General features: G+C 38.0%; 2 protein-coding genes across 6 annotated transcripts in view; both read right to left on the reverse strand.

The window, feature by feature from the left end:
• Positions 1 to 11,653, reverse strand: part of LOC127639678 (AP-3 complex subunit delta-1-like) — a 37,414-nt gene extending 25,761 nt beyond the window's left edge. For all 3 annotated transcript variants that reach the window (XM_052121824.1, XM_052121825.1, XM_052121823.1), the window contains exons 1-11: positions 11,402 to 11,653; positions 5,372 to 5,467; positions 4,829 to 4,909; positions 4,665 to 4,745; positions 4,439 to 4,546; positions 4,165 to 4,294; positions 3,543 to 3,682; positions 3,388 to 3,461; positions 3,177 to 3,226; positions 3,025 to 3,074; positions 494 to 542 (exon numbers count right to left, since the gene is read on the reverse strand). In XM_052121824.1, the coding sequence (XP_051977784.1) occupies positions 494 to 542; positions 3,025 to 3,074; positions 3,177 to 3,226; positions 3,388 to 3,461; positions 3,543 to 3,682; positions 4,165 to 4,294; positions 4,439 to 4,546; positions 4,665 to 4,745; positions 4,829 to 4,909; positions 5,372 to 5,467; positions 11,402 to 11,497 (955 nt within the window). In that variant the 5' untranslated portion in view covers positions 11,498 to 11,653. The remainder of the gene's footprint in view (positions 1 to 493; positions 543 to 3,024; positions 3,075 to 3,176; positions 3,227 to 3,387; positions 3,462 to 3,542; positions 3,683 to 4,164; positions 4,295 to 4,438; positions 4,547 to 4,664; positions 4,746 to 4,828; positions 4,910 to 5,371; positions 5,468 to 11,401) is intronic.
• A 1,043-nt stretch (positions 11,654 to 12,696) lies between these two features.
• On the reverse strand, positions 12,697 to 25,007 carry LOC127639791 (hepatoma-derived growth factor-related protein 2-like). Of its 3 annotated transcripts, none has more exons than XM_052122020.1 (16): positions 24,819 to 25,007; positions 24,274 to 24,350; positions 23,136 to 23,274; positions 22,863 to 23,033; positions 22,361 to 22,483; positions 20,357 to 20,425; positions 20,091 to 20,268; positions 19,825 to 19,906; positions 19,349 to 19,652; positions 19,101 to 19,231; positions 18,952 to 19,019; positions 18,764 to 18,834; positions 16,872 to 16,973; positions 16,561 to 16,714; positions 16,332 to 16,455; positions 12,697 to 13,741 (listed from the first exon to the last, which is right to left on the reverse strand). In XM_052122020.1, the coding sequence occupies exons 1-16, from the start codon at positions 24,888 to 24,890 to the stop codon at positions 13,612 to 13,614; spliced, it is 1,995 nt and encodes a 664-aa protein (XP_051977980.1). In that variant the 5' UTR covers positions 24,891 to 25,007; the 3' UTR covers positions 12,697 to 13,611. The 3 variants fall into 3 exon arrangements, with proteins under 3 accessions (XP_051977980.1, XP_051977979.1, XP_051977978.1); XM_052122019.1 differs by having other exon boundaries at positions 16,332 to 16,452; positions 20,091 to 20,271; XM_052122018.1 differs by having other exon boundaries at positions 20,091 to 20,271.
• Positions 25,008 to 26,373: the final 1,366 nt, after the last annotated feature.

Here is a 26,373-nt window from a genome sequence, read left to right on the forward strand (position 1 = left end):
ATTAAATGGTCATGAAACCAGTTGTAGACCAGAATTAGCCCTCACTGTCTAACTTCATCACTTCCATACCAAAATGCATAAACACACTAGTCTATTTAAAGAAATCAAGGGGCTTCAGGATTAATAGAAGGTTCTGCAAGGGAACTCTGTGGTTTTTGATAAACAAAACATGGCAGTCCAGGATTAACAGAGCTACTCTACAGCCAGCTCTCATTGGGACACTGATAACTCGGAACTATTGCACCATAACACAGTCAGATTTTCTTATGCACTAGTCTTAAAATATATGATACACCAATGTGCAGTGAGGATAATTTTAGAAAGCCCTTGAGGGTATGGAAGTTCCTCAAGATCTCTTGCCAATTCTATATTGTAGCACTGGTTTCGAGTTATACAGGACGGAGATCTACAGAGACTCCATCTACAGGGGGGTACTCAGAAACACACAGACAATGAGAGAATGACACACTGCAGGCATTGACAGAAGGCTCACAGTTCTGGTCCGAGTCTTCAATCAGGATTCGCAGTTTCTGCACACATAGCTGCAGATGTGAGAGTAGAAATAGGAAAGAGAGAGACACAAGTGTACAAGCCATTACTACCATATTTAAAACCTTTCCACTCCAGATTACATAGTCATGGTGGATTAGGTGCTTGTTAGCAATCCAAGGACTTTCTGGCAACTTCAACTACACAAAAGTTGAAGTCTGAGTGTTGGGAGTTCAATTTGTGGACTTTTGCAACATTACCATTTGCAAAATATTAAACTTTAAGGATTAATGGAGCAGATCATGCTGATGCGACTCAGGGCTACAGACTGTGAATCGCCAGTCAGTTTACAACTGGTAGCACAGATATTTCAAAATAAGAGTCCCAGGTATATTTCAGGCTTCTTTGTAATTAAAAAGACCCGTGTTATGTACCAAATCTTTTTTTTTTTTTATTTCCTGGTTATAACTGATTAGGATTGGAGTAGCATAATGAAACTGCATCTGGTATTTCATTTAATTTCTGCTCTTGTAGATTCTGTGTCTGGACCGTCCAAAGACAAATAATTTATTTTTAAACATTCTATATTAATTATGCTTATATACAGTTGAAGTCAGAAGTTTACATACACCTTAGCCAAATACATTTAATCTCAGTTTTTCACAATTCCTGAAATTAAATAGTAGAAAATGTTCACAATCTGAAGTTGGGATCACTACTATATTTTATTCATCACATTCCCAGTGGGTCAGAATTTTACATACACTTTGTTAGTATTTGCCTTTAAATTGTTTAACTGTTAACTGGTCAAATGTTTTTGGTAGCCTTCCACAAGCTTCTCTCTATAAATTGCTAGAATTTTGACCCATTCCTGCACACAGAACTGGTGTAACTGAGGCAGGTTTGTAGGCCTCCTTGCTCGCACACGCTTTTTCAGTTCTACCCACACATTATCTATCGGATTGAGGTCAGGGCTTTGAGATGACCTCATCAATTCCTTGACTCTGTTGACCTTAAGCCATTTTGACACAACTTTGAAGGTATGCTTGGGATCATTGTCCATTTGGAAGAACCATTTGTGACCGAACTTCAAGTTCATTGGTGATGTCTTGAGATTTTGCTTAAATATATCCACATAATTTTCCTTCCTCATGATGCCATCTATTTTGTGAAGTGCACCAGTCCCTCCTGCAGCAAATCACCTCTGCAAAATAATGCTGCCACCCCCATGCGTCACGATTGGGATGGTGTTCTTCGGCTTGCAAGCCTTACCCTTAATCCTACAAACATAATGATGGTCATAATGGCCAAATAGTTTAAATTTAACTAGTTAAATTAATCAGACCAGAGGACATTTCTCCAAAAAGTAAGATCTTTGTCCCCATGTGTATTTGCAAACTGTAGTCTGGCTTTTTTGAAGCAGTGGCTTCTTTCTCGCTGAACAGCCTTTCAGGTTATGTCGTTGTAGGAACAAATTTTACTGTGGATATAGATACTTGCCTAACGGTTGCATCTTCACAAGGTCCTTTGCTGTTGTTCTGGGATTGATTTGCTTTTTTCACACCAAACTACGTTCATCTCTAGGAGACAGAATGAGTCTCCTTCCTGAGCGGTATGATGGCTGCATGGTCCCATGGGGTTTATGCTTGTGTACTATTGTTTCCAGACTTGGAGGTTCCAATGCTTCTTTTTTATGAGGTCTTGGTTGATTTCTTTTGATTTTCCCATGATGTCAAGCAAAGAGGCACTGAGTTTGAATGTAGGCCTTAAAATACATCCACGGATACACCTCCTATCAAAAGCTAATTGTCTAAAGGCTTGACATCATTTTATGGAATTTTCCAAGCTGCTTAAAGGCACAGTTAACTTTGTGTGTGTGTAAACTTCTGACCCACTGGAATTGTGATAGTCAATTAAAAGTGAAACAATCTGTCTGTAAACAATTGTTGAAATGTACACAAAGTAGATGTACTAAACAACTTGACAAAACTATAGTTTGCAAATATTAATCTGTGGAGTGGTTAAAACATTTATTTTAAATGACTTAAATCTAAGTCTTTGTAAACTTCTGACTTCAACTGTATATTTGTATAAATTCTGAGAGGGGTGTGAAAACTTTTGAAAAAATAAAAAGGGGAATGAAAATGATAATATATATATATATATATATATATATATATATATATATATATATATATATAGGGTTATCAGCTGTCTTCCTTTTCTTTCTTGTTTCTGAACAACAATCTAAATCAAACAATTCTGGGGATTTGGCAAATGAAAACAGCAATTTGGCTCCAAAATAATTTTTTAGTCTGGAGCCTTCCAACAACAAAAGTATAGTGATATATTGACCTTTTGTCCAGAGTGATTATTCGGGTGATTTTTGGCCATTTTGAAATGTCGTTTTTCAGATATTTGCATTGAATTTTGAGAAGGTATTATTTCAGTCTACCAACTCTCTAAATCTTTTCAAACTATGGTTTAAACAAGGTTTTGGGTACCCTTTTGATATAATTTGTGACAATTGCCCACCTGTATGCTGGCGCTGTGATTGGGCATCCCAGAGGACAGTGAGATCAGCACTGAGGTGAAACAGAAAGAGAAAGAGAGAACAGAAATCAACAGTACTGTTAAGAAACTCACACTTGCTACATCATTGGGTCACGGTACCACATAATACTGACCTGCTATAACAGTGTTGACGCACTCATAAAGAAGAGACATGGCCGAGGTACTGAGAGAGTGAATGAGAGGAAGGACACGCGCGCACGACACACACACACACACACACACACACACACACACACACACACACACACAAAAACACTTTTAAACCCCAATATTTTTGGCCAACTGGAAAGTTTTCAAGGATTTGTTCAGTGTCAAAGTTCTCACCTGTGAATGAGGTTTGTAAGTGGCTCAATTAGCTTCTTTCCCAAACGAGGCTCCAAGGGAGTGAGTGCACCAAACTGAAATAAACACATATTAAAGGAGGTGTAACAAATAACCCAAAAAAACCATCATGTGCATTTGCTGGGCTGTTTTCTTACCAGCTTAATGATCTTAATGAGCACCCAGTTGTTGGTGGAGGAGGTCATAAGTTTGAAGAACAAGGGAGCCAAGGAAAGATAGTTCTTGGGGTTTCTCCTGGCCAGCTCACAGATGACATTCACAGCTGCTGACTGGACACCTGCAACACAAACAATTCAAACACTGATCTCAGGTGGAAGTCTGAAATATTAGTGACAACTCTACGAGTTACAAGGTTCCAATTGATTTGTATTACTTTTCCAATAATTTATAAACACAGCACAATAATTTTCTAAAATAATTTTATCAAGCTTTTAAGGAGGATTCACATGTGTATGTCAGATACTCATCCTTGGATAGACTGATGTAAACTGCTATTTTTTATTAGTGTACAAATGTCTCTCAAAATGATAAAAAATGAGATCAACATGTGGTTCAATGAAGAATTTGGTTTTCTGGGCCCCATGTAGAGCATTACCATAGAAATGTACATTTAATATTGAAATTCCCAAGACTTTAAAGATTTAATTCCATTTCCATTACTTTGAGGCCTGGAAATGTTGACATTTCCTGATATTTCCAGGTTTCCCATGACCGTAAAAACCTGAAAGTTACAATAAGGTGAGGATATGGCACTCTTACCGGGATCTGGATCCTCCAGTTTCTCTTTGAGTCGGGGGAAGGCGGGACGGAGGGATTCAGGGTACTTCAGGAACACTTTATACATGATTAGCACCGCCTTCTTCCTAATGTATGGCTTAGTGTGGGACATCTGAAATGGAGGTGGGGTGAAGGGGAGTGAACATGAGCCTGCTATATATAGAATGGCAATATTTTCCAAGAGTAAACAATCTGAATGGTTGTTCAATCAACTGCTGCTGCAAGCTTAATTTACAGTTCTTTATGTTTTTATTACCAAAGTCATGATGTCATTGGCCAGGTCACGGGCAAGGTCAGGGGTCACAAAGCAGGAAAGCCCAGTCAGGGCCACACCGGTGTCGTACTGGTTGGGACTACTAAGATCCTTATGAAACAGAAATGGAGAAATGTGATAAATATGATATGGCGATCTGTTTAACCAACTTAATGTACGCTTACCTTAGTAAGCACTGCAAAAAATATATAGGAAGTGGCAAACTAACCTTACGGATCTGATTGGTTGTCAGCATGATGACATCAGTGCTCTCATGAAAGCATTGAGATGCTGCAAGATAACCAATTCGCTGAAAAAGTACAAAAAAATAGTCATGAAATTGTGGGCCTGGTCTTAAAGAGTGCAACATTTTATTTCGATATAGTTTCTCACCTTGTACGTGAATTTGGAGGAGCTCATCACCTCCACGATGTTGAAAGCAGCCCAGCTGACATCATAGCCCAGCATTTGCAACTATAAGGAGAGTACCAAATAAACAAAGCGATAAAAGCATTTATAACATTTATCAGAAACTATGCCAATACAATTTGTATACACTATATTGTATTGATAATTTAGATCCCTGTACTGATGTTTTTTTTCATCTATTTGTGTATTCATATCATGTCCTACAGTTCAATGACGAAGTAGCAGGTCATCTAAATAAGCGCAAACACTTGGTAAAATGTTCTCATTGCGATCAGAAGCATTTCTATGAGGCGTGAGAGCAACTGAAACTGAACACACAGGGTTCACACTTTCTCTCAAGAGCATGCTTGGTCTCTATTATGTGTTTGGTGTAGTTCAGTTGCGATCCAATTATAATATCATGATGCATATTGACATACTGAATTGTGACATATGTAATGCGATATATATATTGTGAGGTGGTTGGCGATACCCAGACCTATGAGAGCTTCTATAAACGAATCTTACGTAGGTCAGCTTGCAGACTGCGTTGGCTTTGACAGCGATGTTGTCCTGTTTGAGTTCTTGTTTGATCTCATCGATGCATGTGGAGATGTATTTGGCCTGTAGAAGGAAGAGGACATATTGTTAGACAGAGTGAGCCAAAAATAAAAACAAACACTATTCCCCACACTAGGGTATCATTGAGCTTCCTGTTCTCTGCCGTATATCTGTCAAATCCCTCTCAACTCTACTGAGAAGATAAATGTTGAGTTTTAAAATAAAGAACTTTGAAAGGAAGAATGATTTGAGGTTTTCCATGCCACAATAAAAGGTTTCACATACACATCCCTTTAACAGCAAACATATCTAATTATTGTCATTTACAAAAGCTATGGGCTTGGTCTTTTCACCAATTGACCATGGTGGGGCGGGAAAGTTTCTGGTGGGCACAAGGAAAATATAAGAGGGCAATGCCCCCCAGGCCCCCTTTAGACTCGTAACAGGTATATCGGTTATGGTCCATAAAATAAGGCTTCTCTAGACGTTTTGGCGCAGTTCGAGCCGAGGAGAACCAGACTGATGGTCCATGAAATCTAAGCGCCAGGACTTAAAAGCCATAAATGATATCCTTAACTGCTTTGATTTATCAGTTGTGCTTCACATTATATATATATATATATATATATATATATATATACACAAGCCACAATTTAGGGTAAATGGTTGCAACCCAAAATCTTAAAATAAAACACCTCAAATCTAGGTCAGAATTTGTGGAATCACTGACTGACTAAATAGCTTATAAACCATAATATCTCATGACCAGTAACATTAAATGGGTGGGGGCTGCATGGTTTCAAACAAGTTAGAGAATTTATTTAAAAAATAAAAAGAGATAATCAAGGAAATAAAATGACTTTGTGCATCTCAGGCATGCACACACGCACGCGCACACACACACACACTGCTGTTGTATGGAATGAGTGTGGTGGTCATGTGTCTTAAGTCATGAGACAGCCAGAACTACTACACTGGCACAAACCCTTGTTTAACAGAGATTTTAGAGGTATAAAAATGTTCTCTGGAAGGTTTCCCCATCACATATTCACAAAACTAATCAATGACCACATTTACATGCACATGAGTAAACGGTTTGAGCATTCTGAAACGGCATGTAAACGTGAACTCTGTTTTCTTTATGCCTTTTAATGCGGCTTTTATGCGGCTTATGTGGCGTGTAAATGCATAAACAGTGTTCTTACAGGTTTTTGAGGAAAGTGTATGTGCCATGTGTGTGAACAGACCGGAAAACTAACGTCAGAGAATGGAGCCCAACAACAAGTCAACAGAGTGGAAATAATTCAACATTTCTGGGAGTAAAGTCAGTGGGAAAAGCACTTAAAGAAACTATACAGTACACCATTGTAAAATATCAACGGCCCCTTAAGTACACGTACATACGCAAGAATCCGTCTAAACATGAAGGTGGAAAATTACTTATACAAATGAAGACATAAAAAGTTATAATAATTATAAATGCAAAAATAATAATTATAATGATGATAATAATCACTGAAATATAAATCATATTCGAGGTGAAAGTTTATTGTATTTGATATAGTTTTTATTATTTTACAGGCTGCAGAGTTGCATTCACAATAAACTGCTCTGTGGATATAAAGTGAACTGAACTCAAAGCACCTCCTGAACTGAGATGTCTGAGGTCATTTGAAGCACTCATAAAAATAAAAATCGGAAGGCAGAAACAAAGTGTGAGATTCTTAGATGCGCGTGTTCCACGAGACTGCACGCCTCTGTATCAGCGCGTCATATGCACATATACGGCTTTTCTGACATCTGTACTTAATAATATAATAAAGAGTGTTTCTTCAAACGAGTGTCTTTGTGTCTACGGGCAAATTATTTGTAATATTAATTTGATAATAATAATAATAATAATAATAATAAGTCTAATCATAATGATTTAATAGATTAATGGGAAAACTAGCCAAATATCGTCATGATATGGTCAAAGGCATCAGCTATTGGTGATCACTGTGACCATCATTGATCCCCGAGAACATCATCTGTTTGCTCAACCCGAATGTGCATTTCTCTCTATAAATTAACAAAATATTCAGACAGTCTCTTGCTGGTTTTTCCGACACATTCAGAATCATTACCGCTTTTCCCTGTGTCGCTGCGGCTCGCTTCGTGCGTGCGCTTGTAAAAATTATATTTTAACAGCTCAGTATTACGGTTTAGTATTACTCTGTAATGTAGAACAGTGTTAGCAATGATACTGATAACATTCTCAGCCCTGGAACTCAAACCATTTTATGATACTAGTGTTTTTCCTTGATGCCTAAAAACAGCCAATCACCCGCACTTTTAGATTTGGTCACATCTAACATGCTACATGCTTATCAGTGACGATGACGAGATTAACCCCTTAGGTATAGAAATTTGGTACCGAATGACAAGACATTTTTCGATACCCAATTGTTTAGAGGCAATTCGATCGGTGCCTAAAATGTATTGAACTCGATACCCAGCCCTATTGCTGGGAATTATTTGTTATTTTCCAAGAGTTGGATTTGACAAGCTCAGCAAAGCATCCAAGAAGTATGAAGATGAACTCGATGTCCTTCTCAGGCAGACAAGAGAGCACAGTTAGAGAAGAATTCTTCCCTCCTATTCAAACACTACTAGTACAAAATACACACAAGTCAGGCAAATTCATGGGCATTACCGGTTGCTGCACAGTATGAAAGTCAGGTAACAAGAATGAAACACATGACCCTATAGGTTAAATATGGTAAGGCAGAAGCTGCATTGCTAAACCAACTTAGCTACCTATCAAGGCCAGATTAAGGCATCATATGCACATTCTGAACATTCAATTAAAAAAAACAATACCCGATACTGTCTAGGTAGGCACCTCTCTAGATTTTGAGACACGGTCAGTGCTTATGGGAAGTACACCCACCTCTTGTGGAAAACAAATATAGAGGTCTCATATGAAACCACAGGCAGAGTGCAAGCAGACCAGTGAACACACACAGTCTGACAGTTCATTCAGGAGAGTATGAATATTTCAAAGCACTGTGCACTGTCGGCCAGGTAACAGACACGGTATCTAGGTACACTAGTACAGCTTACATTGACGAAGTCTTGCTGATACCTGACTCCAGATGTTTGCAGATTAAACAGGGCACAGGGAGCATGCATTGGATGTACTGTAACATAAAAGCAGCCAACACATTGACAACATAGATACTGTCTCAAGCACATCTGAAGGATCTTTTACATTGGGATAATTGAACGTGAAAAGAAATTTAAACATAGTTTGATAATCAACTAAAACGAAAGTAGGAAATACATTTGGCAGAACCAGACAGACCAGCATCAAGATTTTAATCACTTTTAACATAGCTGGCACTGTTTTAACAGAGTGTTGTGCACAGTCCGGTTTATGTTTCAACTTCAAAAGCAGAGAGTAATCAAAAAATTTCAAATCTTATGTAAATGAGATGTTCTTCGAAAAAGCTGATTTTTTCAGCTTACTGGTGTGCATGTAAATGCACTCTCTATTGATTAGCTTGTTGGGACTATGCTCTTCTATTGGAACAATTATGATTGATGTATAGTGTACATTGCTTTTATTTAATTGTTTTTAGTAGGGCTGGGTATTGATACAGATTTCTCCATTTCATTTGATACCAATTTTTATTTGATTTGATTGTGATTCATTTGGGTATATTTAAGTTATAATATCCATTTTGCTTAAATACAAAATAAATCCTCTCACAGCAAATGCTTTAACTATACAGGGAACCTTAACTATAAATTACAAACATTAAAAACAAGGCTCAATGCAGTTCAATAGCTATTTATTGAAGCGACAACGGCATAGCCCTGACATTGCCCGCGACCTGGCCAATGACATCAAGTATAATAATCAACACAACTAAAAGAAAAGTAAGCTTAAAAGTAAAAGTAGATATCGTGAAGATCGCGATTAATTGGAAACTTAACATTTTTACCCAGCCCTAATTTGAAGGATAGCATTGGACAAGATGCAAAATAACATACTTTTTAACAACGTGCCAAAAATAAAGTTTGGCTTCACTATCCGATAAATCGTACTAATAATAGACTGATTAATCGATTATCAAAACAGGTGTTAGTTGCAGCTCTACAGTAAAGTCAATGCACTGGGCATCCATGGGGCTCTGTAACAGTTTTACGGACTAAACACCACACCTATGCGTGTTTCAAGGTTTTCTCAAAATCAATACACTGTATAGAACAAACATTCACTAACCTAGTGATTTATGGTTTGAAAAGTTTGTGTCACTATTGATAAAACAAACTTGTATCACTGTCATGCATTTCCTCATTAACTCTTTGACATTTTGCTAAGTATAAGTAGGGGTAGATAGTTTGACCATAGATTGGACACTGATGGCCTGGCCAGGCAGGTCTGTCCTGCATCAAACTGACACTGATGGCTATGGCTTATCACTAATGTCATCAGAAACACATGACATTTGTGTTCAATGTGTAGATATTGCATCCCATAAGACGTAAATTACTGACCTGATGTCTCTGGTTATGGCAAACTCGTAACTGGAATCAATTTGAGACTTTATTTAACCAAATAAATGAAAGGAATTTTAATACCATAATGCAAGAAAAGAGTGGAAACCCAGTTTCAGATTATAAATGTCAGAGCACACTGTCAGAGCATCTTGTTCCCTTTTTCGAAGGAAGTGGCAAGCAAGATATTGCTATTGAAAATTTTGCCTTGTCATTATATGTAACAAGGCAGCCTGAGGCCTATTCTCACAGCAAATCTGCACATTTCATTCATTTATAATTTCAGCTATATTTATAAAATTACAAAAAGAATCACAAGGAAAGATTTATCCTGATCCAAAATGCTGTTGTCAAACTGACAGTAGTGATGTCATGTCCAATATAATGGCTCAAAGCCAAGTAAGCTGCCTACCCAGGCACCATTTTGGGCATCATGCATTGGAATCAAAATGTTTTGGGCAGGCAGGTTGGAATGTTCAGATAGAATATTTTTAGCATGATAAGTGGGTTGAAACTGACAAATTGCATACCTTTAAGCATCAGAGGAGCATTTGAACGTGCGAATCAAACATTGAGCATCATAAGCGCGCTCGAACATACAAATTGAACACTTTTGAAAATAATGTGTTTTTGAACAAACAACAAATAAGTTCAACAAATAAGGGTGTTCGGATTGCACGCTTTGGGCATCATAAGGGTGTTCGGATCGCACGCTTTGGGCATCATAAGCGTGTTGGAATTGCACGTTTTGGGCATCATAAGCGTGTTGGAATTGCACGTTTTGGGCATCATAAGAATGTTCGAATTGCACGTTTTGGGCATCAAAGGGCGTCTAAACATTCGATTCGAACATTTCGGGCATTTTAGGGGAGATTGAACGTTTTAGGAATGCACCTACAACGCCGAAATAATGCTGTCTATGAAGGCAGCTCACTGGGTTTTAAGACACAACCAATCTCATGACACACACACACACACATACAGTGTAGCACGCTATATTTAATTAACATATATTCTGAAGCGTACAGAACATGTGCGTTTTATTATAACTAGTCGGTTTGTGTCTAAAGCAAGATGTCATGCACATTTCCTCAAATCTGCACGTATTTTACAGAATGTCTTTCAGTAAGTGTTGACCGTTAGCAATGCTAACTGGCCTCATCCATGATAAACAAAACGATGACACAGTATTATAACAACACTAACACCTGTAACCTGCCACACAGGATTTGTGACAATATTGAAATAATCATTTATTGTATAACGATAACAATAATTTGATTTGAAAGCAGGTTATCTTTGGTTAGCTCACCTGATATCAGTTGATTTGGGATCATTGACACCCGATTAACTTTATTAATTTATACCAGCTGCACTTTGTACAACTGTATTCAACTAGCCGATTCTGATTTTGACCATATAAGTTCAAATAAACGTATAAAACAGTCTCACCTCATCTTCCTTATGGTTCCTAATGCCACGTACTAAATCCTGCAGATTTTTATCGAACATCCGATCGATGCTTCCCTTCACGATCTTCAGAGCCATGATGATGTCCCTCCTGTCCGAACCGCGAACACGGGCTTAATGTGAGTACTGACCGGCCCGCTGGAGCGCTTGTCTCTCATTCAGTCCCAAACAGCAGCCTGTGCAGGAGGGGCTCCTTTCTGTGAGTGCTGATCTGCAGTGGACCCGTCTAGGAAATGGCTGACAAAATGGCGACTGAGTCTGCTGATTGACAAACCCATCCACACTGAAGCACAAGACGCGACGAACTAGGACGATCCCGTCACACTATGGTAAAATTATTTAAAATATGAAAAAAAAATATTATTCTAGTTTCTTGAAGTGGGAAAATGTCTTGGCTGGTTTCTCAAATGATTTTAGAGAAGCTATTACTCATTGTAATATTGGCAGAATTGTGTTTCTTACACAATTAGCCTTTTTTAACCCAACATATTAAGAAACTGTTTAAATAAAAAAAAAAAAGACTTGTGGTTTGTACATCTCAATTTAAAGGGGGCACACCTAGGAGCATGGAGGCAAAATCACTCAAACGCATTAATGCCATTGTATAAATGTACTGTCAGGCATAATACATTTATTCTGAGTGAAAGTATCTAATAACAGGGCAGTTAGGCCTACTGAGATTAAGGGAGTAGTATTTGGCTGGTCATGTGATCCAAATATGGCCGCCCCCATAAGGAGACCCACTCCTTGCAGAATAAAACAGCTATTATAAGGCCAATGATATGGCTGATGTCTTTATCTCACGTGAGAGGTCATGATTTTTCTTTATAAACGTTTAATTTTTAGGCGTAAACATTTTTGTAATGGGAAACAAATAGTTGAGTGCACCTTTGAGACATTTAGCCATTTTTTGTGTTTGTATTATTTATTCTTTTGTATTTTTTCCCCGCATTTTTGCAATTATTTAAGTTTCTTTTTAGTTATTAGCATACCGTTACAATTACAGAAGCGGTTTAAACTACGAGCCAGCGACGTGTATTTCAAGGTTGAAATCAAAGGCTTGTTTATGAGAGCATTGGATCGTGATGCTAGTAATGTGTATGCATAGCGATTTCATAATCTTACAGCCTTTTCAATATATGAGGAATTATGTTGATTATTCCTGTACGACCATGATGTTAAATTGAATTTGATCATTTGCATAAATAATGTTTTTGTTTTTGTTTTTAGCATCATGCAATCTCGCATGATCACGAGTGACACCAGAAACCTGTTTAAATAGAAGTGTATTTGGAATGGCATACTACTACCAGGGATGAAGCATACAGTATACTGTGTAGTATCCACTAGGCAGTGCATTAGTATTTTACTTTGAACATATCCATTGATATGCAGGCGTGTGTTCCATGTGGCCATTGTTTAAAAGCATATTAAAAATTGTGGCCATCATGCAGATTTTTTTATTAATCCTTCACGGATGCTTAGAAAATTTTGCTTGAACTAAGTTACATAGCACTAGAAACATGTTTATAATATGCATAAGCACGTTTTATGACATCCAAGAAAATAATAGCATTATTGGGTCAACCCATTTAGGTTTTTATCCTAATCATTATGCAGATGCAAGTTGTTATCAGAGGACCAGACACGTCTAAAGTATTAAGTCCAGAGACAGTAATTGAAAACCACACCAGACAGAGGCTTAATGATGATGATAAATCTCTTGCTGTATGGCTTAATTATTAGTTAATCTTCTTGATCAATGCAAAACCAGATTTCTTTTTGTTTTTTTACATTTTCCTTTTTCATACAAAAAAAAAAAAAAAAAAAGTTTCACTCATAAAAAAGGCAGCTACATAGTACAAGCACTGTCCTGATATCCTTTTGGGCTTTGATGTTTTCCCCTTCACATCTGTGTGGTTCTAAAATAAAACTTTCTCCCTTGATTGAACAAATGTTGTCAGTGCAGAATCATTTCCACCACATCAAACATTATATTAAGGTGTCTGTCTGCCTCATAACGTCTTTTAATTAAAAAGTGCTAACAATGTTCATGTCACATAACTCATGTAGCTTACAAAAATGGGCAGACAAAAAACAACAAAATTGAATGAAGGAAGCCAGAGTGTGTTTGTAAGTTTAAAAGAGGGATGCAGTCCAGAATCCATGTATCACTGACAGCAGTTCACCATTCAGCTCTCATCAGACATCTGCTGTTCCTGTTCTTTGCAGTCCTCTTTTACTGCTTCTGTATCTACCGTTGGATCGGGATCTGTAGAGTCCTTGAGTGACTGCTGCTCTGTTGGGATATCTGGATTAGGCCTTAAAGACAAATACATACAAATCCAACATGAATCCCAAATCGGAAACCATCCATGTTATACAGTATGCCAGATTAGAGTTAGTGTCCCAAATTTTAGTAGGTTGCAAATAGTAACCCAGCATGACAGTTTAAAGTCAGTTCACACCACACACATTTTTGCATCCGTTTGTGCTGGCAGTTGACTTCTATGAGATACTGAACTATTTCGGTTCAAGAGTTTAGACCCATAAATACGTCTAAATATTCCTTCAGACTCAAGTTATACAAATGCAGGAATCTCCTGACCACCTCACACAAACACTCTTGATGTGCACATCCACTGTTGTTGTTGTTGTTTCCACCTTCGTCTCCTGATGTTTAGCGGTGATTACATCTAGCACTTCTTTGTGTCTGCAACGCTCCCATTAGAGTGCTGCCACCTTGTGGACCCACTAATTAGTGTTATAATTAGAGTATGAACGGTAAGGGCTGGACAATAAAATTATATTGATTTTTAATTGAATTTATTATATATAGATGAAACTTGAGTCATTTTCGATATTTAGCTTATGTTCTACATCTAGAATATCGGATCAGGTATGTGTCGCTAAAAACATGAGCAGTTCGGCAAAGATATACACACATCTTGCTAACTGAATCAGTCATGAAATCAAACTGTTAGTGGCTACATAAGCCCTGCTGTCATGGAAACCGGCAATGAGGCTCAGTACCCACTAGCTAGCTTTCCGGCAAACGTAACCAGTCCAGCTCCGAGCAGTATTCGAATCTGCATTTCCAGCATGGGAGCCGGGCGCGCTAACGAGTAGGCTAAAGGCTACAGCCCCTAACGTCAGTTGCTAGTGTGCCTCTTGAGGCCAAGGAAGTGAGGTTACACACACACACACACACACACACGTACGTTACACTAATATGATATCGTTGTGCACCGAAAAAGAAAACACTGACAATGCAAAACAGCTATTGACTGAACACAGCAACTCTGACATCAACACTATTGCTCTTTATTTAAGCACTATTTAGTTAAATGTTTTTCCATGATCCACAACGTTGTCAGGGGGCAATAAAGTGTTTCTTATTGTGATGTTTATTGCCGTTTGGCAATCCAGCTTATGGTACATTACTGCCACCTACTGTGCTGGTGTGTACGGTCACAAAAAAAATAAATGGGCTGCACGAGTTCAACGCTCAGGCACTCTGCTGATGAAGACATTTGCATCACACGTTCTATATGCAGACGCCTTACGTTTGCATCTAACTGAAGTACACCTTGGGCTTAAGGGTCAGTTCAGATCAAACACATTTTTTCATCCGTTTGCAGTGGGGATTTAAAAAGTAAAAATAATAGTATTAGTGTAAATGTGTGCTAGATGGACATCTGACTGCTGTGACACATCTCAGCATTTTAAGTCAAGCGGTCAAGTTGCATTTTGTTATATAAATTGCGCTGCGTTTGGTCTGAAGGGCCCATATTATGTTGAGAAAACCATAAATAGGCGCTAATCTGACATTTCTGAAATTTGCTCAAAAATATATGGATATATCGAGATATGGAGCAACGGTCAAATGTCTGTTTACTGCATAATTATGTTCCTGTGCAAAAAAAGGTTACGCAAGTTGGATGATGAAAAAATAAATAAACAATCAGCATCTCTCGCTGGAGTGCCACAGGCTTTTTAGAGGAAGTGTCAAGTTGTTTTGTTCTATATATTGCGCTGCATTTAACTTTTTTGGCACAAGAACGCGTTTAGTCTGAACAGCCCCCTAAGAAGTTGCATCACTAAATTCATCTCCTTTAAGCATCACCACTAAAACCATCAAAGCACAGCTTTTTAACATATTCAACTTTCAACAATAAATTGGAAGACAATTACTGTTGGCCTGTTATGCATAATCCATAAGTCTATTTATTTGTTGAAAAACAATGTGCTAACCAGAAGTCTTTGACTTATATTCAGCATTACACGCAGACGTGCTGCATTATATACACAGTGTGTAAAGTTTAGCTCCTGTTACTTATCCGTTGTGCTGCATCTAACTTTCTAGCACAAGAAAAAAGAAGTTTGGTCTGAACCCTTTTATTTGTTGAAAAACACGGTGCTTTTTTCTTTAGCATTTTGTTCCATTCGTAGCACAGCTTCCAAAACTTTTTGCACAAACACGTCTGAACAGCCCCTAATTGTTAGAGAAGTTGCATCTCTAAATTCACCCCCTTTATATCTTCTCCGCTACAACCATAAAATCATGGGTCTCTGTTTATTTGTTCAATATCTGTCAGTTCTCTTTTATGTGCTGCAATTATCCATGTATCGTTCAGAAATGTGTCTGATCGGTGTCTGGTGAACATGACCATAAACTGTTCACTGTGGACATTTGAGATGGTCTCAGAGTTCATTTGTAGAGTTCACATTCAAGCCAAAATTCTTTATAAGAGAGCTGGACATGATCAATTATTGTTTGCACTGTTTACGACAAGAGTCTCGCAACAGAGATTTGCTTCAGCAGAAATATATGTAAATTCCAATTCAGCCATAGTTGTGGGAAACATGTCCTAACATAAAAAACAAAAGCCAATCTTTGGACATTCTTCACCTGATGGTGTTTGGGGATTTGTTCTCATCCTGGTTCTCTTGGTCTGTGGGTTTTGGACTACATTCGGATTCAGAAACCTCTTTTCTCTCATTCTCTGACTCCCCGTTTACTGGTTTGGAGTCTGCTGGAAGGAAGATCGAATCAAAATGAAGGTAAATTTTCCAAGCACTGAGCAAAATCTTATATTTGTTTCATTATTTCAGTTTTTGAAAATGTCAGAATGTTTCACCTGTGTTTTGTGTATCTTTTGCATCGCTTTCTTGGATATTTTCATCGGTTTTTGGTTTACCGGACTCAGTCTTGCCAACAAACTGGAGTTTCAATTTGTTGTAAACATGAGTGGCCTTTTCCATAACTTCACTGCTAGCCTTATATCGGCGAATCTATAAGACAAAACAGTCAGGACACTTAATGGTGTGCATTTATGTATGTTTATGATGAATTGTATACAAGTAAAAAATATACTTGTATATAACAATACGTAATTGAAAACAAAACTTGAGATGTTGAAGTGTGACTTCCAGGTTAATCGGAGTTCACCTTTTTGAGTGTGGCAATTACGTCAGCATTTCTTTGTAAGATGTGAGAGGTCACTTGTATAGAGCCGAGCTCCTGCAAGGCCTGTAGACACTTCTCAATGTCCTGAAGGGTGAAAGGAAGCAGAAGAAAATAGAATGACACACAAGGAAGCTTTCACACAAAGCCTTTGCCAAAACAGAACAGCCCCCATTTATAAGTCATGTGAAGGGGGCCTGGTATCTCAGTGAGTATTGATGCTGACTACCACACCTGGAGTCACGAGTTTGAATTCAGGGTGTGCTGAGTGACTCCAGCCAGGTCTCCTAAGCAACCAAATTGGCTCGGTTGCTAGGTAGGGAAGAGTCACATGGGGTAACCTCCTTGTGGTTGCTATAATGTGGTTCTCGCTCTTGGTGGGGCGCATGGCGAGTTGTGTGTGTGTGGATCAAGCGCTGTTTGTTCACTATCGATCAATGTTCCTGTTATTATGCATAATCCAAAGGTTTATTTGAGAGGGTTGTGGAGAGTATTTTTCAGAAGTCATTCTGCAGATTCTGTCTGACACTGCTTTAATAAATAATTTAACTGTAACAGACTGAACAAACTGTTGGATGGCGTAAACTACATGTTGCGCAATATTTATGATCTAACAGCCAGGGTATTCATGTGCAGTTGTGAGTAATTTTGCATATTTACCCACCACTGCTGACAAGAAATGCCACTAGACAAAAAGACATGTGCTTGAGGAAACACCCCCAATAATATTTTGAAGAACAGATGAAAGAAATGCCAGCGATGAGCATGTCTGCTTTGCTTTTTTTGTTCAGAAGTTCAATTGCGCATTGTCGGCAACACTTGCAGCTTGAATCTCCCTTTTTTCTCTCCAAGTCATCTGGGAGCAGTTTGTAAGAATAATGCGGTCTATGAGAATGCATTGAGACTATAGGCGAATTGTCATGTGTGTCATGTACAGCCCCAGCAACGATTCTTTAACAAGTTTACTTTTTAGCCTCCATTTATATGTTGCAAAATTATCATTATGATAATAGTAATAGCCTATGGTAATATATTATATAATAACAAAATTAGTTTGACAAGTTAAAATATGTTGTATATATTTAACACAAATGGACATAATGCAGCCTTATACAGGAGTTCCTTTGCACTAACTAGTCCGCCTAGTTCAGACAACGCACTGACTGGTCAATTGACAGTTTTACACATCCCTACTTTTTACCTGCAAGTGCAAATTATAGATTAGAGTGAAAACAATTGTCATTTCAGACACAACTACTCTTCAATAGACATTTCTTTCTGAGAAAAAGGAGTTATTTTTTTAAAAATCTTTTTAGTACTTTTTTTATATCAAAATCGCAATGCATATCGAATTGGAAGGTCTGTGGCAATTCCCTGCCCTAATAAATTCTCGTTCCTGCCCATTAGATGGCGATATGCACAAATAAAGTGAAGAAAGTGAAAGTGGGGATTTAGAATAAAAATGGACTTAAATATTGATCTGATTCTCAACACAATTATCATATTGCTTCTGAAGATATGGATTAAACCACTCGAGTCTTATGGATTACGTTTTATGCTAACTTTATGTGCTTTTTGGAACTTTAACATTTTGGACCCTGTTGACTTGCATTGTATGGACCAACAGAGCCGAGATATTATTCTAAAAATCTTCATTTGTTTTCTGCAGAAGAGAAAGTCATACACATCTGGGATGGCATGAGGGTGAGTAAATGATAAGGAAAATATAAATTTTTGGGTGAACTGTCTCTTTAGATTTATCCCGTTTCAAAGCCCAGCAGCTACAATTGCAAGATGAACCTTTCTGGTAATTTATGAAATGCAAAAGGTTCATACAAATATACGGACACATGGGCAGTAGGGTTGTCAGTACTTACTGGGTTGTCAACCTTCAGTGCAAACTTGATGTCTGTGTGGAGCTGCTGCATTTTCTCTTCAGGAGAGGGTTCTGGATTTATATAGTGCAAAAGAAATAACAATTTAAAGTTTGTTTGCATTACATTCATAAAAAATAAAAATAAAAAAAACATAAGTATAAAAAAGGACTGTTTTATGGGATTTAGACCTTTTTTCTTCTCAACTGTCTTTTCAGGTCGACGCAATGGTCTTCTTTTCGGCTTCTCAGGCTTAAGTCTATTTTAGAGAAATAATGTAATCGCCATAAGACTGGAGAAATCTTGGCACATCAGACAGGAAATGTCTAGATGGTTTTACCTTGTTTTGTGTTTCTCCTCCGATCTATGCGGCTTCTTTTCTTTTATCTGCCTCTCCTTTTTCTCTTTCACCTCCTTCCCTTTCTTTTGTCGCCCTTTCTGGCTGTCTTGACGCTTGGCAGATTTTTTCACCTAAAGAGTAAAAAGAAACTTGCTCAATTATGGTTAACAAAATGTTTTTAAAAACACGCTTCATGCGTTTTTGCACGACAGTACCATATAAATGGTTTGGAAATTCTGATGGCTAACCTCAGCAGGGGAATCCGAGTCTGATGGTGCAGGGATCGGGGGAGGTGGTGCTTTCTTCGATTTTTTGAGGGGGTGATCGTCCACTTCATTGTCTGAGCTGCTGCTACTACTACTACTACTACTACTGCTGCCTCTCCTGCCTTTGGTCTCCTTTTCCTTCTTCCTTTTCTCCTCCTCTTCTTTCTCTCGCTCCCGGAGCCGACGAAGCTCATCTGCCTCCTCCCGCTTCCTTTTCTCCTCCAGTTCCCTCCGTCGCTCCTCGTCTCTCTTCTTCCACTCGCTGACACGGTCCTTCTCGCTGTCACTGCGAATAAACAAACAAGACAAACCCAAACATTCACCAACAATATGTGGTCTTCAATTCAGAAAAATACTTTTAAATGGATGTTATTGCAGTGAATATTGCAATATATGCTTTTGACAACGTGAAGGTTTAGTGGACATGGAAAAAAACCAAAAAGATAAACCAAGCTCACCTATCGTCTGAAGATGTTGAAGGCGCTCTCTCCGGAGCTGGTTTGAGTTTCCTTCCTCGTGGCTTTGGTGGAGGTTTCGCAGCTTGGAAAATAACGCAAAAACAGTCCTTTAGCATTCAGATGTACTTTTCTAGGTTTTCTGATATCAGAGCGCACCTCGGGTAAGGTTTTCACTCATTGTGATGCTCTTCAACGCAATTACTCAACTATTAAAACTTATATGTTAGCAATGTGCTGGGGTCAAGTTGCAAAGTGCATGTTTTCACCTTTCTTGCGCCCTTGAGGGCCTTTCTTGGGAGGTGGTTCTGAATCGGAGTCAGATTTGGATCCAGATTGTGATTCTGATCCAGAGATGGCCGGTCGTGGCTTCTCGTCTTCCGAGTCACTCCCGGCAGCCCTGGGATCTGACTGGGAGCCCGAATCTGAATCAGAGCCTAATGCCGCCTTCTAAAATGGTACAAAAACAATATTTTACCATGCAGGTACATTGAAATAGATAGTGACTTTCATGCAATAATGGATCTCTTCTCACCTTTCCTCTGCCTTTGCCAGCTGGCTTCTTGCCGCCTCGACCGCCTGACTCTTTCTGTGGTGTGAAGTCCTGGATAATACATAAGTAGCTTATAAATACATTAAATTACTACAAGAAACATCAAGTGTTATTAAAACTGCTCAACTCAACTCTGACAAAATATATAAATTACTCTCAGCTAACAAATTTATTAATATATTTTTTCTCAAAACATAGTAAGCCGTCAACCCAGACAGTATTTTTTTTAGGCATCAATAGCACCAAAAATATTTTATTTTCAGGTAACGCAATCGTGTTTTAGTATATATGGAGTCTTCAATAAAAACCTCATCTTTCAAGAGGGGGTCAAGTGGATGGATCAAGTGTGCCAATTTGCCGACAGAAGCAACAGCAAATAGTCCAGCAATTTGAGAACAATGTTGCCCAAAAACAAATTGGAAGGATTTTGGGCATTTCACCCTCTACAGTGCACAAAATCGTGAAAAGATTCAAGGAATCCATTCAAATCTCTGTGTGTAAAGTGCCAAGACGAAAACCACCAAGATCCCTCAGACATCACAGTTTTAAAAACAGTAATTCATCTGTAATGGATATCATGCATGGGAATACTTCTGTAAACCTTTGTCGGTCAACACCATTTATCACCGCATCCACAGATGCAAGTTAAGGCTTTATTGTGCAAAGGAGAAGCCATACATCAACACGGTCCAGAAGCACCGTTAGGTCTCATCTGAGATTGAAAGTAGAACAGTGGAATCGTGATTTGTGGTCTGACAAGATTACATTTCAAACAGTTTTTGGGAAAAAAGGCCATCATGTTTTCCAAGCCAAAGAGGAAAAGTACCTACCAAGCAGTTATTAGTGTCAGGTCCAAAAGCCAGTGTCTCTTATGTTATGGGGGTGTGTCAGTGCCCATGGCATGGGTAACTTTGCATTTGTGAGGGTACCGTCAAAAATAGATGATAGCAGAAAGATGTATAACAATTTTGGAGCACCATATACTGCCATCTAGACGTCATCTTTTCCAGGGACGTCCCTGCATTTTCCAGCAGGACAACACCAAACCACATATTGCCCAGGTTACAAGTGCATGGCTGTATAAGCAGGGACTGTGGCTGCTAGAATGGCCTGCCTGCAGTCCTCATTGGTCTCCAACTGAGAATGTGTGGTGCATTATGAAGCGAAAAATACAACAATGAAGGGCCCATACAATTGCGCAGCTGAAGACCTGCATAATGGATGAATGGGGGGAAATTCTGCTTGCTAAATTTGAACTTGTGTCTTCAGTGCCCAAACGATTAATACATGTTATTTGAAGAAATGGTGATGCTACACAGTGGTAAACAACCTACTGTCCCAACTTTTTTGGAACGTGTTGCAATCATCTGATTTGAAATTAGTGAATTAGCTAGGTGCACAAGATAGCATCTGTGAGCTTTTGCCACACGAGTGTTTGCATGTTTATGTCCAGCTATTGAAAATTTAACAGTTTTAATTAATTCTGCTCAAATGAACGAAATTACCTGAATAAAGATTCATTCATTTTTATCCAAGTCAGTTATCCATCACTAGGGTATATCCAACTTCAAATTCAATATCTTACCAAATCTGTATACAAGCCTAGCATTATTTAGTAATGTTCACAATGTGTTACTGTTGTTTCTGATGTTTATTATCATTTCATATTCATCGATGTAACTGCATGTAGCGTGTTGAAATGTTGTTTGTTTTATTCTAACTGTTAAGATAAATTTGTTGTGTTATTTGACTGGGTTGTAATGTCTTGCATTGATAGCTGTTGTTTTAAATGTGATTCTCTAAAGAGTTACAGAGTGTATGGCGTGGCCGATAACAGCCTTAAAGAAACACACTGTTGATAAGATCGGCATTGAGTGTCTTCATTGCAACGCTACAATACTAAAATTAAATTGTTTTTATTAGCATTTTCCATACGGTCCCAACTTGTTTGGAATTGGGGCTGTACAATTTCACAGAGCAGAATACCTGGTCACTGTTTTTGCCGGAATCAGAGTCAGAACTTGGCGATGGTTTTGGTTCTGACGGAGATTCACTTTCCTCTCCATCTCGATCGCTGGATGATGGTCGTGTTCTCTTCACCGGTGGCTTCTGCAAAGTTAAATATAAAAGCTGTCAACATTTCAATGAAAACCATACACAAATCTACAAGCTCATGTTCTACACAGTTAAGCTAAACACTGCACACTGATTACAGTACAATCACTAATGTTATTAATCCTAATGTAACATTCTGTAATCCAACTTCAACTAAACGAAGATATGGCATTAAGAGCTTTGAAAGGACACATTTACAGCACCTGAAAAGTACAATGAGTAATACTTTAGAAGCATGCCAGAGAAGAGACAACAATATATAGTGATGCAACAATTTAGATCTATTCATCTGACAACTAAACATGGTTAGAGGGCATACTAATGGAGATCATGTTAGCCTTCACAGCAGAGATGTTTGTTTGCGTTTGGATACCTTTGCAGCAGGAGCTTTCCGCTTCACAGCTACCTTCCTTTGATCTTCACTCCCAGAGTTGGAATCATCACTTCCCGTTTCAGCTTTCCTTGGTACCACTGCTTCCTCATCATCTCCTGCATCACTTGCTGCTGCAGGTTCGTTGTCCTCGCTGTCAGATGATGATTCAGACTAAACATACGTATGCGTGAAAGGAAAAAATAAATCTAAAATCACTGTTTTCTGCCACAGTTCAAGCATTAACAATGATTTCAGATGCAAAATCAAAGGTACCACAGGTGCACTGTAAGAGGCATGAGGATTGTTTTGGATTTCCCACAAGCCTTCGTTGAACCCTTTCCTTTTGCTGGGCTTCCCGTAACGGTCTTGGTACTCTTCAAATGCAAAAAGGTCCTTGGGTCCAAGGAATGCTCTGAAGTGGAGAAAATAAAGTACAAATCAGACATGTATTTGATGAATAAATGTGTAGGTGGTATTCCAGGGTCTTCATCAAAAAAAACACCAGATAAATATAATGTGTGATATATATATATATATCACACATTATAAGGAAACCAAAAATTATCATTGGAGTGATGTCTAGAAAATGGTTCTTCTAGTGCCACCACCTGTTGACTCTTGAGGTCATGCAATAGTTGTCAAGCATGGCATCCTCACACTTTTAACAGGGAATTCAAAGCCTTCAATGTAATGACTGAAAAATGCTAACACAAACACAACAAGAAGAAAACAGCTGAGGTATTGCAAACATCTCTATTACAGGTAGTGCTGATCCTTCTGTTATTTGGTCTCTAGACATAACAAAACCAAAAATAATATATCCATTTATCATTATTAATGACCAGGGTCCAGTTGCACCAGTTATACACAAGATACAACTTAGCCTAGTTTTGGGATAAATGGGCACTACGTCACAATTTACCCACTACTAAGTATTTGAGCTTTACACCATTAAACTTAGGTTTAACCTACATATAAACTAAATATTTACAGAAGACCAAGATTAACTGATGGAATAAAAAAGCAGACTGATATTTTATGATATTTAATGAGCTCATATTTTACGAGACTCGTTTACATTTATGAGAGAGAGAAAAAATTACTAACGTAACAAGATCAAACTGAAACATGGGTTTTTAACACTTCTGTGTACAAATTTGAATACTGTATATTTAATCAATACAGGTCAACTTTATGCGACTATGCATTACTTTACGGAGAGCTTACGATCTACTAGCTAAGTCTTGCCTTAAAAACAGGTGGGTGCAGCCAAATAAAGCACTGACTTAGTTACAAACTAACTAGTAGTTTAAGCCCTTAATGTGAACATAACATCTCAACTTAAGTGAGACCTTACGCACAGCAGGTGCAACCCCTCCCCAGGTGATCATTGAAGTCCAGGGATACCTACGTTTCATGGGTCCCAAAGAAGAAAATGGGAATTTTATTAGGTGGTGGTTTCACGGCCCCCTCAGCAACATCTTCAATCTGTAGGGGAGACAGAAATACAGATTTGATTAAAAAAAATTGACAACATGTTCTCTTGAACTTAAGAAATATGTCTTTATAGAATTCCCTACACCACTTTGTCAAAATTATTATAAAAGATCTAATTTAAACAAACACCGAAACACTATTAACGTTTAAGACGAAAGAGAAGTAAAAAAAAAGTGCTATTGCTCAATAACCACGTTAAGACGATTCCCAAATGCAAGCAACACAAAATAAACATTGACTATGCGATCACGCGACATTAGTTAGCCAGGAAGCCCATTCATACATTCATTACTATGTCAACAATATGAAACAAATACATAATAAAATGGGATTGGATACTAAAGATAGATATAAGACGGGCTTGAATATATCTGCAGAATATAAAATGCAAATGGAAAGACACAACAGTAAAGCTGGTCATTGGGGTTGATGGGGGGAGGTGCTCGCTGCTGCGCTCACCCGGGCCGGCCAATGGGGATATCCCTTCATTTTAGCGAAGACAAGATCGCCGGGCCGAAAGTTGTGCGGCATACTGTAGTCCCTCTATGTACCGCTTCCTAGTTTGCTGGTTTATGTCCGTCTGCGGTCCGTTTTTAAGGCCGAATGTGAGACCTGTTTCAGGCAGTGCGCGCGAGGAAAGGCGGTTGGTTTCTGAAGTAGTTTCCGCCAAACCATTTCTGTCAGCGGAAGTCCCTCCCCCGTGAGGTCAACGATTGGAGGGATGGGCTGTCACCACTGCTGTCACCCTTTCTGTCTACCAATAGAAATGTATAATGTGTACGCCGCTAAAGACTTCAATTTAATAGTATCGTAATTACATTCGCGTTGACCTGATTATGAAATGACAATTTTGAAAACTACTTATATCTTCATTCTGGACAATCAACATGTGTTATTAATGCAAATCTTGCGATAAAACAACGAATTGCTTGGGCTAACGCATTGGGAGGACAGAAAAATTATTTCATAATGCACAAAATGCATTAATTCTCATGGAAATCTGTTTTAAAGTAACTTAATTCTAAAACAATAATTGTACACTCACAATTTATTCTTAAAAACTATTATTTCAATTGTTAAAATTGAAAAAATAAAGGTATATTCCGCGTTTAATAGAATTAATTTGTGGCATAATGCTGATTAACACGAAAATTAATTCTGACTTATTCCTCCATTTCTTTAAAAAGCAAAAACTCTGTGTTACAGTGAGAACCTTACAATGGAAGTGAACGGGGGCCAATCCGAAAACGTTAAAACATTTGTTTTGTGGTTATCAATATTATGCCACAGATGCTGTAATTTGAGCTTTAATTTATTGTAATTGCTAAAAGTCGATATTTGACATCACAATCGCCTGATGATAATATTTCCGGTAGTGATGGCAGAAACGAAGTGTTCCGAAACTTCGAGTCAATTGAACCTATTGCTTTGCAAAATGATTCACTGTTTCGAAGCGCTCGAAACACCGCACAAAGAGGACACCTGCTGGTCACAGGTGTGTAAATGCAATGAGAACACTCCAGTCAATAGTAGCTACAATGACTCGATGCCTGTTTTTAATCATTTTTCATGGTTGTCTTCAGTATCCTGGAATAAACAGATCTTAATATTTTCAGAATATGATAACTTTCTTATATAAATTGGCCTTTTTTATTATTACTGTTCGTTTTTTTTATAAATTCCAAACAATATATATATATATTCTCTAATATATTCTATACATCTTCTCTGATATACCTTTTACAAATTATTATTAGTATTATTAGAAATAATACACTCATATTCACAGATACATCAAAGAATCCAAGTAGTGGACAGGTCGGAATTGCATTTACAATTCCTAAATTGAAAATTGTAAAGAAGATACTGATATCTGATTAGTGATCATTGTATTTATGGTGAATTTATGGCAATAATGATAGCAATACAATGGATAAGTGAGATTAACAGCACACAGTAATATGCTCAGACTCAAATTCTGCTCTGGTCAAGTCTTAATGTTAGGCAATCTGAA

This window comes from Xyrauchen texanus, chromosome 48, assembly GCF_025860055.1.
Source record: "Xyrauchen texanus isolate HMW12.3.18 chromosome 48, RBS_HiC_50CHRs, whole genome shotgun sequence".
NCBI classification, from domain to species: Eukaryota; Metazoa; Chordata; class Actinopteri; order Cypriniformes; family Catostomidae; genus Xyrauchen; species Xyrauchen texanus.

Coding starts and splice junctions, on each gene's coding strand:
- LOC127639791 (XM_052122018.1), bottom strand. CDS start 24,890: ATGCCGCACAACTTTCGGCCCGGCGATCTTGTCTTCGCTAAAATGAAG. Junction 22,484..22,862: donor GGAAAGCTCCTGCTGCAAAG/GTATCCAAACGC, acceptor TTAACTTTGCAG/AAGCCACCGGTGAAGAGAAC. Junction 16,974..18,763: donor CACTGAAGGTTGACAACCCA/GTAAGTACTGAC, acceptor TTCACCCTTCAG/GACATTGAGAAGTGTCTACA.